The 12,808-nt window shown below is 37.1% G+C and overlaps 1 protein-coding gene across 8 annotated transcripts in view; it reads left to right on the top strand.

The window, feature by feature from the left end:
* Positions 1-550: 550 nt before the first annotated feature.
* TARBP1 (TAR (HIV-1) RNA binding protein 1) overlaps positions 551-12,808 on the top strand; it is a 105,399-nt gene continuing 93,141 nt past the window's right edge. For 7 of the 8 annotated variants that reach the window (XR_005214497.1, XM_037821205.1, XM_037821220.1 and 4 more), the window contains exons 1-5: positions 551-1,580; positions 4,780-4,877; positions 6,605-6,674; positions 9,081-9,229; positions 10,308-10,360. Coding sequence is in view for 7 of the 8 variants with exons in the window: in XM_037821205.1 (XP_037677133.1) it covers positions 593-1,580; positions 4,780-4,877; positions 6,605-6,674; positions 9,081-9,229; positions 10,308-10,360 (1,358 nt within the window). In the remaining variant the exon portion in view is untranslated. Of the gene's footprint in view, positions 1,581-1,716; positions 1,901-4,779; positions 4,878-6,604; positions 6,675-9,080; positions 9,230-10,307; positions 10,361-12,808 lie in introns of those variants that run through there. The other variant, XM_037821252.1, reaches the window with a different exon arrangement.

The following is a 12,808-nucleotide window of genomic DNA, read 5'->3' as shown; positions in this document are numbered from 1 at the left end:
TGTGTGAACATCTTGTTTGCGGCTGTATGTCTAGTGCATGACTATAGCACTTTTCAAACCTGGGCAGTGCTCTAAATAATTCCTATGTTTTCTTTGTTTTGGATGCAGATGTCCAGAACCCATTTCAGACCCACTGTGTCAGTTTTTTCTGAGTGATAGTCAGCATGAAGTTTTGAAAATAAGCTGCTAGGTGATTGTGATGTGCACCTTCTACATGAACTTCTGGCCTATGCTTAGTCATCCCTGACTGATTTAGTGCCTTTGGCCGAGCCAATCTCCCCGGCCTTTTTCCAATTGGGTGTACATACATTATCCTCGCAAAGCCTTTTATTTCTATTAATTTCTAAGATTTAAACATTTAGCGAGGGCTCCTTTCCAACTAAAAACAGAGCGGGAAAGATGAGGTTCCCAACCAGAGTTTTGTGGGGAAAAGCGTGTAAAGCGCGGCTTAACTGGACAGCGGGCCGGGGTTGCGATTCCACTGCCTGCGGCGGGTACGCGCCCGCGCCCAGCCAGGGCACGCGCACGCACTCGCGCACGCGCACAGAGCCTTCTTTTGGATACTTGGTGTCGGCGGCGCCGCGCACGGCAAATGGAGTGGGTTCTCGCGGAAACGCTGCTCTCTCAGAGCCAGGATTCTCGCGTCCTGCTTGGAGCGCTGTGCCGCGGGGAGCCGTCCGCGGAGCGTGTGGAGACGCTGCGATTTCTCCTCCAGCGGTTCGAGGACGAGGAAGCGCGTCCCGCGGCGTTCCTACAGGAGGCGGCGCGCGATGTCGCAGCCGGGTACCTTATGCCGCTTTTGCGGTGCCTGCGCGGCCGCCTAGCCACGAGCCCTGGCTCCGACCTGCCGCCCGGCCACAGCCGCCGTGTCCTGAGGGCGGCGGGCGGGGCTCTGCGCTCATGCGCCCGCCTCGCTGGGGGCCCGCAGTTGGCGGCTGCGCTGGCTGCGGAGGCCCTGCGCGACCTGCTCGCTCTGCGGCTGGAGTCCGGCCACGAGGGGGTCCTTCGGAATCCTTCCGTCGGACATGGCGGGCTGGGAGCCGAAGCGGCCGTGGAGGTCCTGGTGGCGGTCAGCCCCTGTCTGCGGCCCCGCGAGGACGGGGCGCTGCTGGAGCGGGTGGCGCAGGCCGCCCTTGCCCTGGCTCTGGGCGGGGTTGAGGAAGAGGCCGGGCCCGCCGAGGAGACAGCGGCACTGGCGGCCGGGCGGCTCCTGCCAGCGCTGGGCCAGTGCGGAGACGCGGCGCTGCGGGCCGTGTGGGAGGGGCTGCGCGCCCTGGCTGCGCCGGAATGGCCTCCGGGCGGGGACTCCCGGTCGCACCTCGTCGGGCGCAAGCTGCTGGTGCTGGGCTGCTTGGCAGAGAAACTTCTGCCGGACCCCGGCGTGGGCCGAAACCCTCGCGCTCTAGAGGCGGGCCTGGATGCCCGGCGGTGCTGGCACTTTTGGAGGACTGTGCAGGAAGGGCTGGCCCAGGCCGAGGAAGCGCTAACGCGCAAGAGAGCGCGCTATCTGCTGCAGAGAGCGGTGGAGGTGTCAGTGGAGCTGGGGGCCGACTGCGTTTGCCACCCCCAGGAAGGAAACGGTACTTGCTTCTTTCCCCTAACCCAGTCCTACTTGGTTTTTCGGGAGGGGAGCCCTCCTGCTTCCGAAACCCAGTTTCTAGTGCTCGTCTCTGCGGTCTTTACAGAATTTGGTTATTTCGGATGGTCCTCATAAAGTCTGAAAACATTGGAACCTCATTTTGAGGGAGTTGGCCGAAGTGACACAAATCACTACCCTTGTGAACAGTCTGCATTTCCTAACCTTTCTGGCCCAGAGCAAGGTGAACTGCACCTGTGGAATAATTTAGGCAACTCATCAAGCCCATGCAGAATTTTAGACCCTATTTTACACTATATTGTGGTAAATCTATTTTAATAGAAACGAAAGGTTAACATCCATCAAATCGAAAGAAAACTACCTAGACCGACCAATGAATTGAATCTTTAGTATTAGAATTAAGCTTCAAAAGGGCCATCACATGCTTTTGAAATTTGCTACTTCAGGGATAGGATTTATTAATATTTGTTAAACATATGGCCCTTAGATAGATGTTTTGAGGGTATTTGGGTATTTTGCCTTTGATTTAATGGAGTCAACCAGATTTAAAATTTTATCTATTTTTTTTTTACATTTTGAGCTATGCTTTCTATTGCTTTATTACAGAGCAAGATTAGATTAAGTAGCAAGTCCTCCCTTTAGTTTGGTATGCTACTATTGATTGGTTTGTCCACTGAAGTGTGTTAAAGTACACTTCCATAGTAAATTCAGTTTTGAGCCTTCAGAGTCCAAAATAGATTGATTCAAAATGGTCTCAATAGAAACAAAATTTCTGTGTTTTCAGCTGTGGCTGGTTATTTATTACAGGTAAACAATTTCTGTTCAGCTGCAGTTGTGAGTGGATTATTAGGTTTTAACAATCCACAAATGGGTGGTCATCCGATGAGAATTTTCACTGGAAAACTTTAAAAGAAATTATCAGAGTTAAAGACATTTCTTTTAAAGAGTCAATCATTGTGCAGAATTTTAAGGACAAGCAATAGAGCAATAGTCTTTCCATGTTTATCCCACTCCCCTCAACTTCAGAAAGCAGCTACTTACCTTTCCAGCATATTAGTGTGGTATTTTCCCGTCTTGAAATAATATATCCGAGTTATATCATAACAAAAACCATTGTTATAATTTTGTCTAAATGCATGTTCTGTATTTACAAAATTAGGACTGTGTAATGCTGTTCACAGGTGATCTATGTAGCAAACTGGCTGTTTTTCCTCACCTGCAAGTTTTTCCTAGAATTGTTATTTTTAAATTTGTTTGGTTTTGTCTGTACTTACCACTAATTCAGCCCCAAATTCTTTGCCAGTTGTCTAAGTCTTTTCTCTACAAAATCAGATTATCAGGTATTTTATGAATTTTATGTTCCTACAGAAGGCTCTCCTAATCTTAAATGCTCAATTATGGGTTGGTCTCTATGCTTGGTGCACAGCTGACATCCTTAGCTCTATCTTCCCTGGGGATTCCCTTCACCTGAGTCCTGTGTTGGATCCTTTGTTTCACATTGTTCATATCTTCCTCTTCTTTGGTTTACGTATTTGTTTTGGTGGAGTGTATTCTCCAGTAGTTTCCTAAGATAAAAATTTTAGACCATACATGTCTAATAATCCCATCAATGGATCTCTGATACAGCATGTTATTTCTAAAATTTCCATTTGACAAGTTTTAATACCTTACATCTCCTCAAAGTTCCCATTTGTTCATGCAGGTTGTCCACCTTTTCCACTGGATCCTTTAACATGTTATCAGTTATTTTTAAGTCCTATACCTGGATCATGTAGGTCTAGTTTTGTTTTCTGTTTTATCTCTTGACAGTGGGTCTTTTTTTTTTTTATTCCTCCTTGCTTTTTTCTGTCTTACAAATTTTAGATATTGTGTATAAAAGAACAGAGACTGAAGTAAATATTTTACCTAAATAAAGGCACTCTTCCTCTTTTAGGTTGTTATTGTGGTGGGATTGAGTCAAGTCTAGGTTGTAGTTGAGCTGGATTTGCATTTTGTTGTTGGCTATATTTACCTTCAATGCACTATTATTTTCAAATCTTCCAGTGGTGGGTTGTTGCTACCTTGGGCTAAGTGTGTAGCCTGCAGTATTAGAGGATTTTCTTAGTGTTCTAATTTTTCTCAAATCATGGTTGCCTGCATCACAGATGTATCTTTCCACACCTTTGCCTCTCTCTCTGGGGTAGACTGCTGTTGCTGGTTACTTGGTGCAAGCCTTGTGATGGGGCCAGGGGGATTTTCATTTCTTCTACTTAAGTCTCAATCTTTGGATGAGCCTCAGGGTTCGAACTTTTTCGCCATTTCTGCCCCTTCCTCAGTGGCAAGTCAACTCCGCCTCCTACTTAGAGAAGTGTTTAGAGCACAGGTGAGTTTCCTTACTCTCTTCTGTGTCATATGGATTCTGCTTTTATCCATGGGTCTTTGGCACTAGTTCCCTCTTCCTCTCCCAACAGCAGCTATTCTCTGCTTTGAATCAATGCAGGACCTGAGGGAGTTTCCTTTCCCTCCCACAGCTGAGCCAAGATGCCAGGGGAAGGAGGGAAACTTCACTGCCTAAGGTGCATCCATGTTCACTAAATCCTAGCCTTTTGCTATGGTTTGGAAACTGTTCAGAACTCAGGAAAGGGCATCTGGAGATCTGACCATTTCTTAAACAGTCTGGAAATAAATCCTCTTTATTTTAGCTTTGCTCTTCACCTCCACTTGGACATAACTTTTGTTGCCAGTTCCTTAGTTTTGGAGGGATATTGCAGTGTATATCAGACTGTTTCTCAGCTTTTTCCCATACCAACTTAATAACCAATTTTCTTTAATCTGCTTGTTTTTCATCTGCTTTTCACTTTCTAAATTTCATTGCTGTTGTCTTCTCCCATTTTCTCCATTCTTCTGGGTTTTTGTTATAGTGAGGTTCTGAGGGATAGAAAGTAGAGTTTTTATATTCAAATCTGCCATTCTTATCTAGAACTCCGAAACAGTAATCTTAAGCAGAAAAAAAAAAAATCTCTCTTCTAAATTCTTGTTAGTCTAAGCCTCCTATCTTCTAGGCTTTCATACAGGAGCATATCCTCCATTATTAAAGAATATGACATTTGGTAATAGTGGCATTAATTTAAGAATTACTGTAATTAAAAAACTTGTGAAATTTGCAAAAGAAGGAACTAATTTTTTTTTTTAAACCGTATCAGGCCCAAGTCTGTTTTGGTGGTCTGAGAAGAAAAAAGATGAGCTTCTAAAGTTTTGGGAAAACTATATTTTAATTATGGACACTCTAGAAGGAAATCAGGTAGGTGTTTTCATCTTTTAGCAAATCCTGTATAGATGCAATTTTTTTTTTTCACGCATTCTTTATAAACAATGCGGAAAGACCAATGGGTACAGCATGAAAGAATTCAAGTGTACTTTGTTTCCTGGCCTAAATATGGTCTAAAATTGAATGTAAACCATTTCAGGAAATTAAACAATGCTTTTAGTTAACTTTGATTATCATTCAAAAAATTTAGTTCTTATTTGATATTCCCTTAACATCCACCTCTAAAGTGTTAGTTTAAGTTCTTGACTTTGTTTATGAGTGCTCTCCGAAGAAGTACATCCTCCAGGGAAATGTTTACTTAAAGTAATTCTGAGGTAAATTCTTATTAAGTAAATAAATGCCTTTTAATTTTATAGGTTTTCTTCTGTTTGCTTCTTTTCTTAAATCTGTGCATATATCTGTTCCTGTGAACATTATTTGCTGAGCACATCTGACTTTATAATCCTTAGTAGTAGGATAGATTTTTCAATAGAATAGATAATTGAAAACTCATTTGTAATTGACTTTGAATTAATTTTTGTACAATAACGGAATTTTTAAACTGAATGGAATCTCTCAGATTATCTCAGGTTATCTGATCTAGTGCAATCATTCTCAAACTTGAGCATTCAGCAAAATCACCTGGATGACTTGTTAAACTACAAACTGCTGGGTCAGACCTCCCGAGTTTCTGATTCAGTAGGTCTGACTGTGAGGCCTGAGGATTTGAATTTTTAACAAGTTCCCAGGTGATGTGGCACCACACTTTGAGAGCCACTGTTGTAGGGGTTTTCCGTTTGTAAGCTGCAGATCCAACCATCTTTGGAGTCATTGTGAGGTGTCAGTCCAAGTAACATTGTTTGTGGACTGAAATAAATTACTCATGTGTGAAAAAAATATACTCATATATAGGCTAAATATATGTATATAGATGCAAGGATGAGAAATAAAGAAAAAGCATTTCAAATTCAAATAAGCTTTTATGTTTTTCTTTCATCAGCAGATGGATAAATCCCCCAGTGTTTTCACATAGGAATCGTCAGTAGTTCTTGCAGCATAAAAGGGGTTCTCACAGCAAAAAATGGATGCATCTGTTCGATAGAGTCTAATCTCTCATTTCATCAATGAAGGAATTTGGCAGGAGAGATGAAGTGACAAAAATATACAGATAATACTTATATTTAATGATGGATTAGTGTGATCTTGGAATAGAAATTTAGAAACTGATTTACCTCTGATGTTTTGAAAGATATATAAATTAAACTTTGTAGCAAGGTTATCTGCAACATAGTTTAAGTAGTGTGAAATTCTAAACTGACTCCACTTCTAAATATGTGACCTTGAGCTACTTCAGTGATGAGAAAATATTACAGTATTTTTTCCTCCATGTAATATATTGGCTTTATCACCTCTACCTGTTTCCCAGGACTGTTGAGAACTGTATGACCTAGTTTATGATATTTATTATAGAAATATAAATATTACTGTAAACATATTATAGGTTATGTTGATTAGCTTTGCCATTCTCAGTCTTACATACTTGAATTTGTACCATTTAAAAGCTGGAAGAACTAGGATCTTTGTGCATTTTTTTTTTTTTTTACATGATGGGGCGGGGTGGGGGGAAGAAAAAGAGCTATTATTATATAAATATATGAACATTCCCTTAAGTTTTCAAAGGTGAGTTTTTGTTTCATATACTTTTTTGCTTTTATTTTCAGATACATGTTATAAAGCCAGTCTTACCAAAGCTGAACAATCTATTTGAATATGCAGTGTCAGAGGAAAATGGTAATAGTTACTATTATTTTGATTTTTTTAAATAATTACAGTATTCTTTCCCAATTTTATGAGTAATACTTGTTCATTCAGTTCTCTAATTTGGAAACATCATAAGAGAGTAAAGAAGAAAATATAAATCATTTTGTAATATTGTCACTGAGAGATAACAGTTGTTACACTCATGATATACACCTTCTGGGTCATATTGTTCATAATGTTTTATCTCACTTGCAGTACATCCAGTGCATTTACCCATATCCTTAAGTAGTTTTTAAGAACATAATTTTAAATGGCTGTAGAATATTCTGTAATTTTGAGGTATGGTTAATTTTTTTAAACCTTTTATTATAGAAAATTTCAAACAGATACAGAAGTAGAATAGCACACATGATGAATTTATTACTCAGCTTCAGTAGTGATCAACTCATGGCCAGTCTTGTTTCTTGGATCATGTATAGCCCCTCCTACTCAGTGGCCACCAAATTATTTTGACATCATATCATCCTGGGCATTGTATCGTTTCCTAGCATCCTATCATTTCATCTTTAAATATTTCAGTATGTATCCTTAAAAGATAATGTCTCTTTGGTAATGTTTTAATGATGGTATATTCTGCGTTTTTAATAATAACTCTTTGGTTTGAATATATATTTAAACTGCTTTCTGTTCTTCTGATGTATCTGTTTCTCAGTGTTGTTTTTTTTTTAATTTTTTTTGTGAAATTTAGCATATACACAGAACAGTGATAACTTTCAAAGTATAGAGTTTTTTTTTTCTTTCTTTGGTTTTCAGTTATTCTGTATCTTGGACTTCGTAGGAAGAGACAATTCTAAGATATAATTTTCAAATCACTACTGTATTATGTGAGCTTTTTAAGGAGAAATAAATGAAGCTGAAGCTTCCTAAAATTATTTTATGAAATTGAAGTTCAGAGCAATGAAATAGCTAAATGCAGGCTAACAGTATTTTGTATTCATATGAATGATAAAATGTTACATTATAGTGTTTACACATGAGAATTAACCTAGGTATATGGTTTTTAGTCTCTGTTCTAGATAATTACAACTTTAATAGTTTGACCCCTTAGGAATTGAGCTTTATTCAGCTGATAGTTATAGTTGTTTTCTGATACACTGAAATTTTTCACAGACTGTAAGAATCTATAGTCCCACCTGGGGCTAGAATTTAATTAAATCCTGTTGTGACTTCACTTTTGCATTTGCTATTAAAATGCTCTTATTATCATATTTTGCTCACAGCTCTTGGCAAGCCAAATCAAGTAGCAAAGCAATGAATTATTTTGAAAAACTACTAATGCCGAAGAATTGAACAAGCGTCTTGGTATAAATTATGAATAATGGACCAAGTTATTTATAAAATTTCATGAGTTAAAAATGCTGATTTTTTTTCTAATAGAATTAAAGGATATTACAAAAGAATTAGAAAAATTATCTTGAAGTGGCACATCCCATTTTTTGTTTGTTCATTCATTTATTCATTTAATAGAGATTTCCTTAGTGCTCAATATATGCTAAGAACTAGGGACAAAGTAGTGAGACAGGTGTTATTTTTCACTTGATTTTTGTCTGTTTTTCCATGAAAAAATAATTTAGATTATATGTTTTATGAAGGAATCAAACAAGGGACTGAAATGGAGTATCAGTATATATAGGGGTCCATACTTTAGATAGGGTAGTAAGGGAAGGTTTTTCTTAGGAAATGACATCTAAGCTTCGAGTTCCAGGCTTTGGAAACAATGCCTTGTTCTAAGCTTCGAGTTCCAGGCTTTGGAAACAATGCCTTGTGCAAAAGCCCTGAGATGCGAAACAGCTGGCTGAGGTAGAGAATCAGAAGGACTGGGGTAGTTGAAGTGTAGTGGCTCTCAGGGGGAGGGTGGGATCAGGTTAGAGTAAAAGCCAGGGGTCAGTTCAGGTCTTGTAGACCATGGTAAGGAGTGGGGATTTTGTTCTGAGGGCTATGGAAAGCCATTTAAAGGTTTTAAGTAGAGGAGTGACAGTTTTAGATTTGAATTTTAAAAATATCACTCTGGCTTCTGTGTGAAAAATGGATTCAAGTGGGGTGAGAGAAGAATTAGGTAAAACTATCCCAAATCTAAATTTCTGATCTGCATGCTTGGCATCATATTTAATTTTTGTATACTATAGCACATATAACATTTGTTTGTAGTGGTAATGCAGGATTGCTTTCTAACAGAAACTGTCATACTGAAGTTATTTTAGTAGTACAGTAATGAAACATTCTTGGATGTGATTAAAAACAAATGTTTGCAGTGTTATGATGAAGTTTAATGAAGTTAGTGTTTGTATGTGTGGGTATTTATTTATGCATGTATAGTCTACGTGGAGAGATATAAGGTGGGAGTCAAATGTTAACATTAGATGTTTATTTCCACAGGATGTTGGCTCTTTCATCCTTCCTGGCATATGTGTATTTATAAAAGAATGTTTGAAAGTGAAAATAAAATCCTGACCAAAGAAGGTGTTATTCATTTTTTGGAGCTCTATGTAACAAAAAGTCTTCCATTTTCACCAGAATTTTCCGAGGTAATGACAGTCTATCCTTTCCTTTTCTCCCTTTGTCAAAAGATGAGGAGGTAAAGATTATTTGTTATTATCATGTTATTTTCAAAAAAAACCCACAAAGAAACAAAACCTAGAACTTGCTATTAGCAAGTAAATTTTATAGATTTGCATAAAATAAACCCTATTTCTTTAAACCTTGTTGTATTTAAAAAAAAACTTAATATCATGTATTTGTTGATGAGCTGAGTGGTAGACCTGCCTGCATCATTACTATTATGAATAAGGAGTTCTGTGTTACCAGTATTTTAAACAATATAAGTCAAAGGTATGAAAACAATAATAGAAGCTTTTCAGTGATGCTATTCACATAGTTCTGAATCACTGAGTTATTGGTATCTTAGTGTTGCTACTTCCACATTCTGAATCAGTGAATTACTGTTATCTATTATGTTAAATAGAAAATGCCTTTTGAGCTACATTTATTAGAAGCTATAATTCCATTTGTCAGGAAATCACAAAAAACAGACTATAAATTTCAGATGTGATTGTAAGTTTTATTTTATAGTGACATATGAGTCACATGATTACTTAAATGTAGTAATTTATGTCTCATTTAAGAATAACTTAAGTAATTTCTAATTGTCTGAATACATGCTATAGTATTCTGATATGTATCAGTTTCTACATTCTCCTGTGCTTCCTGTACTTCTTCGAAGCCTGCTTTTTTGACCAATGTCGAGTAATATTTTTGGAGAGAGAATTTTTTCTCCCTGTATTTTCCAGACATAGAGGAATAAATTTTCTCTTGAGTATCTTTGTTTTTCCTTTGTTACTTCCTTCTTGATCCAACACATGAACTCTCTTCTTAGTATTCCGTAAGTTTTTATCAGGTGGGAAAATTTTATACTCTTTTTTTTTTTTTTTTTTTTTTTCCTGATAGAATTAAGGAACCCTCAGAGACCATCACTGAATTAACCTAGAGTGTGAAAGATCAGCTTTGCTTATATCAGCTCTTCTGCAGTCCTGTTAGGATGTGTAATCAGGGCAAGCTGAAGTTTCAAAACTGCAGTTACAACTTTTTAAAATATTTTCTTTTTAGTTTATCGTTGGACCATTAATGGACACACTTTCAGAGAGCTCTCTATATAGCAGGTAAACATTATGCTATTTAGCAGTAATACATTAATATGTATTTGATATATAAATTGTTTAGTGCTTTTGGTACATGTTATGTATAGCCTAATAGACATTCCACTTTGTTTATTTATTTTTAATGGAGTTTTACTGAGATACATTCACATACCATACAAACTATCTGAAGTGTATAATCACTGACTCGATGATATCATCACATAGTTGTGCACACAACCCCTTTATCACTTTTAGTTCATTACTTCAGAAAAGAAATAAAAATTAAAATCCTCCCATACCCCTTATCCCCCCCATTTATTGACCCTTAGTATTGGTGTAGTCCATTTGTTACTGTTGATGAAAGAGTATTAAAATATTACTGTTAACTATAGTCCATAGTTTGCAGTAGGTACATTTTTTTCCCATTTACTCCTCTATTATTAACTCCTTGTAGTAATGTCATACATTTTTCTAGTTCATGAAATAACTTCTTAATATTTGTACAGTTAATCATGGACATTGTCCACCACAAGATTCACTGTGTTTATACATTAAGTTGGTTGAAACATCCAACTTTCCTTCTGGTGACATACATGACTCTAAATTTCCCCTTTCTACCACATTCACGCATCATTCAGCACTGTTAATTATTCTCAATAATGTGCTACTGTCACCTGTGTCCATTTCCAAACTTTTAAGTTCAACCTAGTTAAACATTCTACACATATGAAGCAACCACTCCCCATTCTTTAGCCTCATTCTGTATCCTGATAACCCACAGTCTATATTTTACATTTGTGAGTTTACATTTATTGTATTATGGTCCTTTTGTATCTGACTTATTTGACTTAACATAATGTCCTCAAGGTTCATCCATGTTGTTGCGTGCTCCAGCACTTTATTCCTTCTTACTGCTGAATAATATTCCATTGTGTGTATATATCACATTTTGTTTATCCATTCATTTGTTGATGGACACTTGGGTTGTTTCCATCTTTTGGCAGTTGTGAATAATGCCACTATGAACATTGATGTGCAGACAGACATTCAACTTTTGAAAAAAATTAATATAGTGCATGTGTGCATATTACAAAATGCTTTATATGGTAAGACTGTTAAAATAAATCAGATATCACCCCTGATAGTCTCTCAGTGACAGTATTTCTGGTTTTCACGTTCCAGTTTGGATTGGAAACTAAATTTTTATCTTACTGGAAATCACAATTAGATCACAATTAGAGCAAGTGGAATATTCTGTACTTATGCTGAGAATAATTATAGTAAACACATAATAAGAATTTAGTAAGTTAATTATTTTAATCCTTATGGCAATCTCATGGACTAGGTACAATTGTAATCCCAAATTTAAGATGAAGACACTAAGGTACAGAGAGATTAAGTAATTTGCCCAAGGTCACACAGCTAAGTAGTAGCAGTTGGGATTTAAATTCAGAGACCATGCTCTTACCCATTATGCTATATTATGATATAGCCATTAGTAGAAGCCACGTTTTCCCCTGGTTCCCACCCCCCACTCCTGGAAGTCTATAACACAAAGGATGGTTTTGACTTGAACAATGTTTTTTAAATAGCAGATTTGGTTGTTGTGGGAAGTTGGGGGAGGAGCTGGGAAAGATATTCATCTGGAGAATGAATCCCTAGTATTTTAATAAGAAACAGTTTTGATTGTCATCAGGTTTTTTTTTTTTTTAATAAACATATATGTATATAAATACACACACATCACAAATACTTATTTTTGTATCTCTATTAAAAATGTATGATTTCAACCACTTTAACTGCATTTAAATATAAAATTCAGTGGTGTTACTCTCATAAAGTTTAGGTTGTATATATGTTAACAGAATAAAAATATTTAAAAACCGTAGACCTGTACAACACAGAGTGAACCTTAATGTAAACTATAGATTATAGTTAATAGTATAATTATAACAATATTGTTTCATCAGTTGTAACAAAAGTATCACACTGATGCAAAATGTCAATAATAGGAAAAACTGTGTGTGGAGGAGTATATGAGAACTCTGTACTTTCTGCATAAGTTTTCTGTAAACCTACAACTTCTCTAATTTAAAAAATGAGAAAAAACTCACACACAAAATACATGAGTTCATATTGATAACTTAAATACCAATGCAACCACATAGTACGTTCTCATTTCCTGCCTTTCCATATTTTAAACTTCCTTCTCCAACAGAGAGAAGCTTGCTGCCATTAACCTTAACCTATTTACTTATTTCCTCAAGCCTAGAATACCGTGAACTGCTAAACTACACTAGTGCTAGAAGCAGACATAATAACTACAGCTTAATATTTGTTTACAATTTTTCCAGTTAAAATTTGCATACAGTGAAATTTAAAAATTTTAAGTGTACAATTTTTTTATTATTAATAATAAATTTTATTTTGAAATAAGTTCAATCTTACAGGAACAGTTGTAAAAACAGT

The sequence above is a fragment of the Choloepus didactylus genome, chromosome 2 (assembly GCF_015220235.1).
Source record: "Choloepus didactylus isolate mChoDid1 chromosome 2, mChoDid1.pri, whole genome shotgun sequence".
Classification (NCBI taxonomy): Eukaryota; Metazoa; Chordata; class Mammalia; order Pilosa; family Megalonychidae; genus Choloepus; species Choloepus didactylus.
This window is presented reverse-complemented; position numbering and strand designations above follow the sequence as displayed.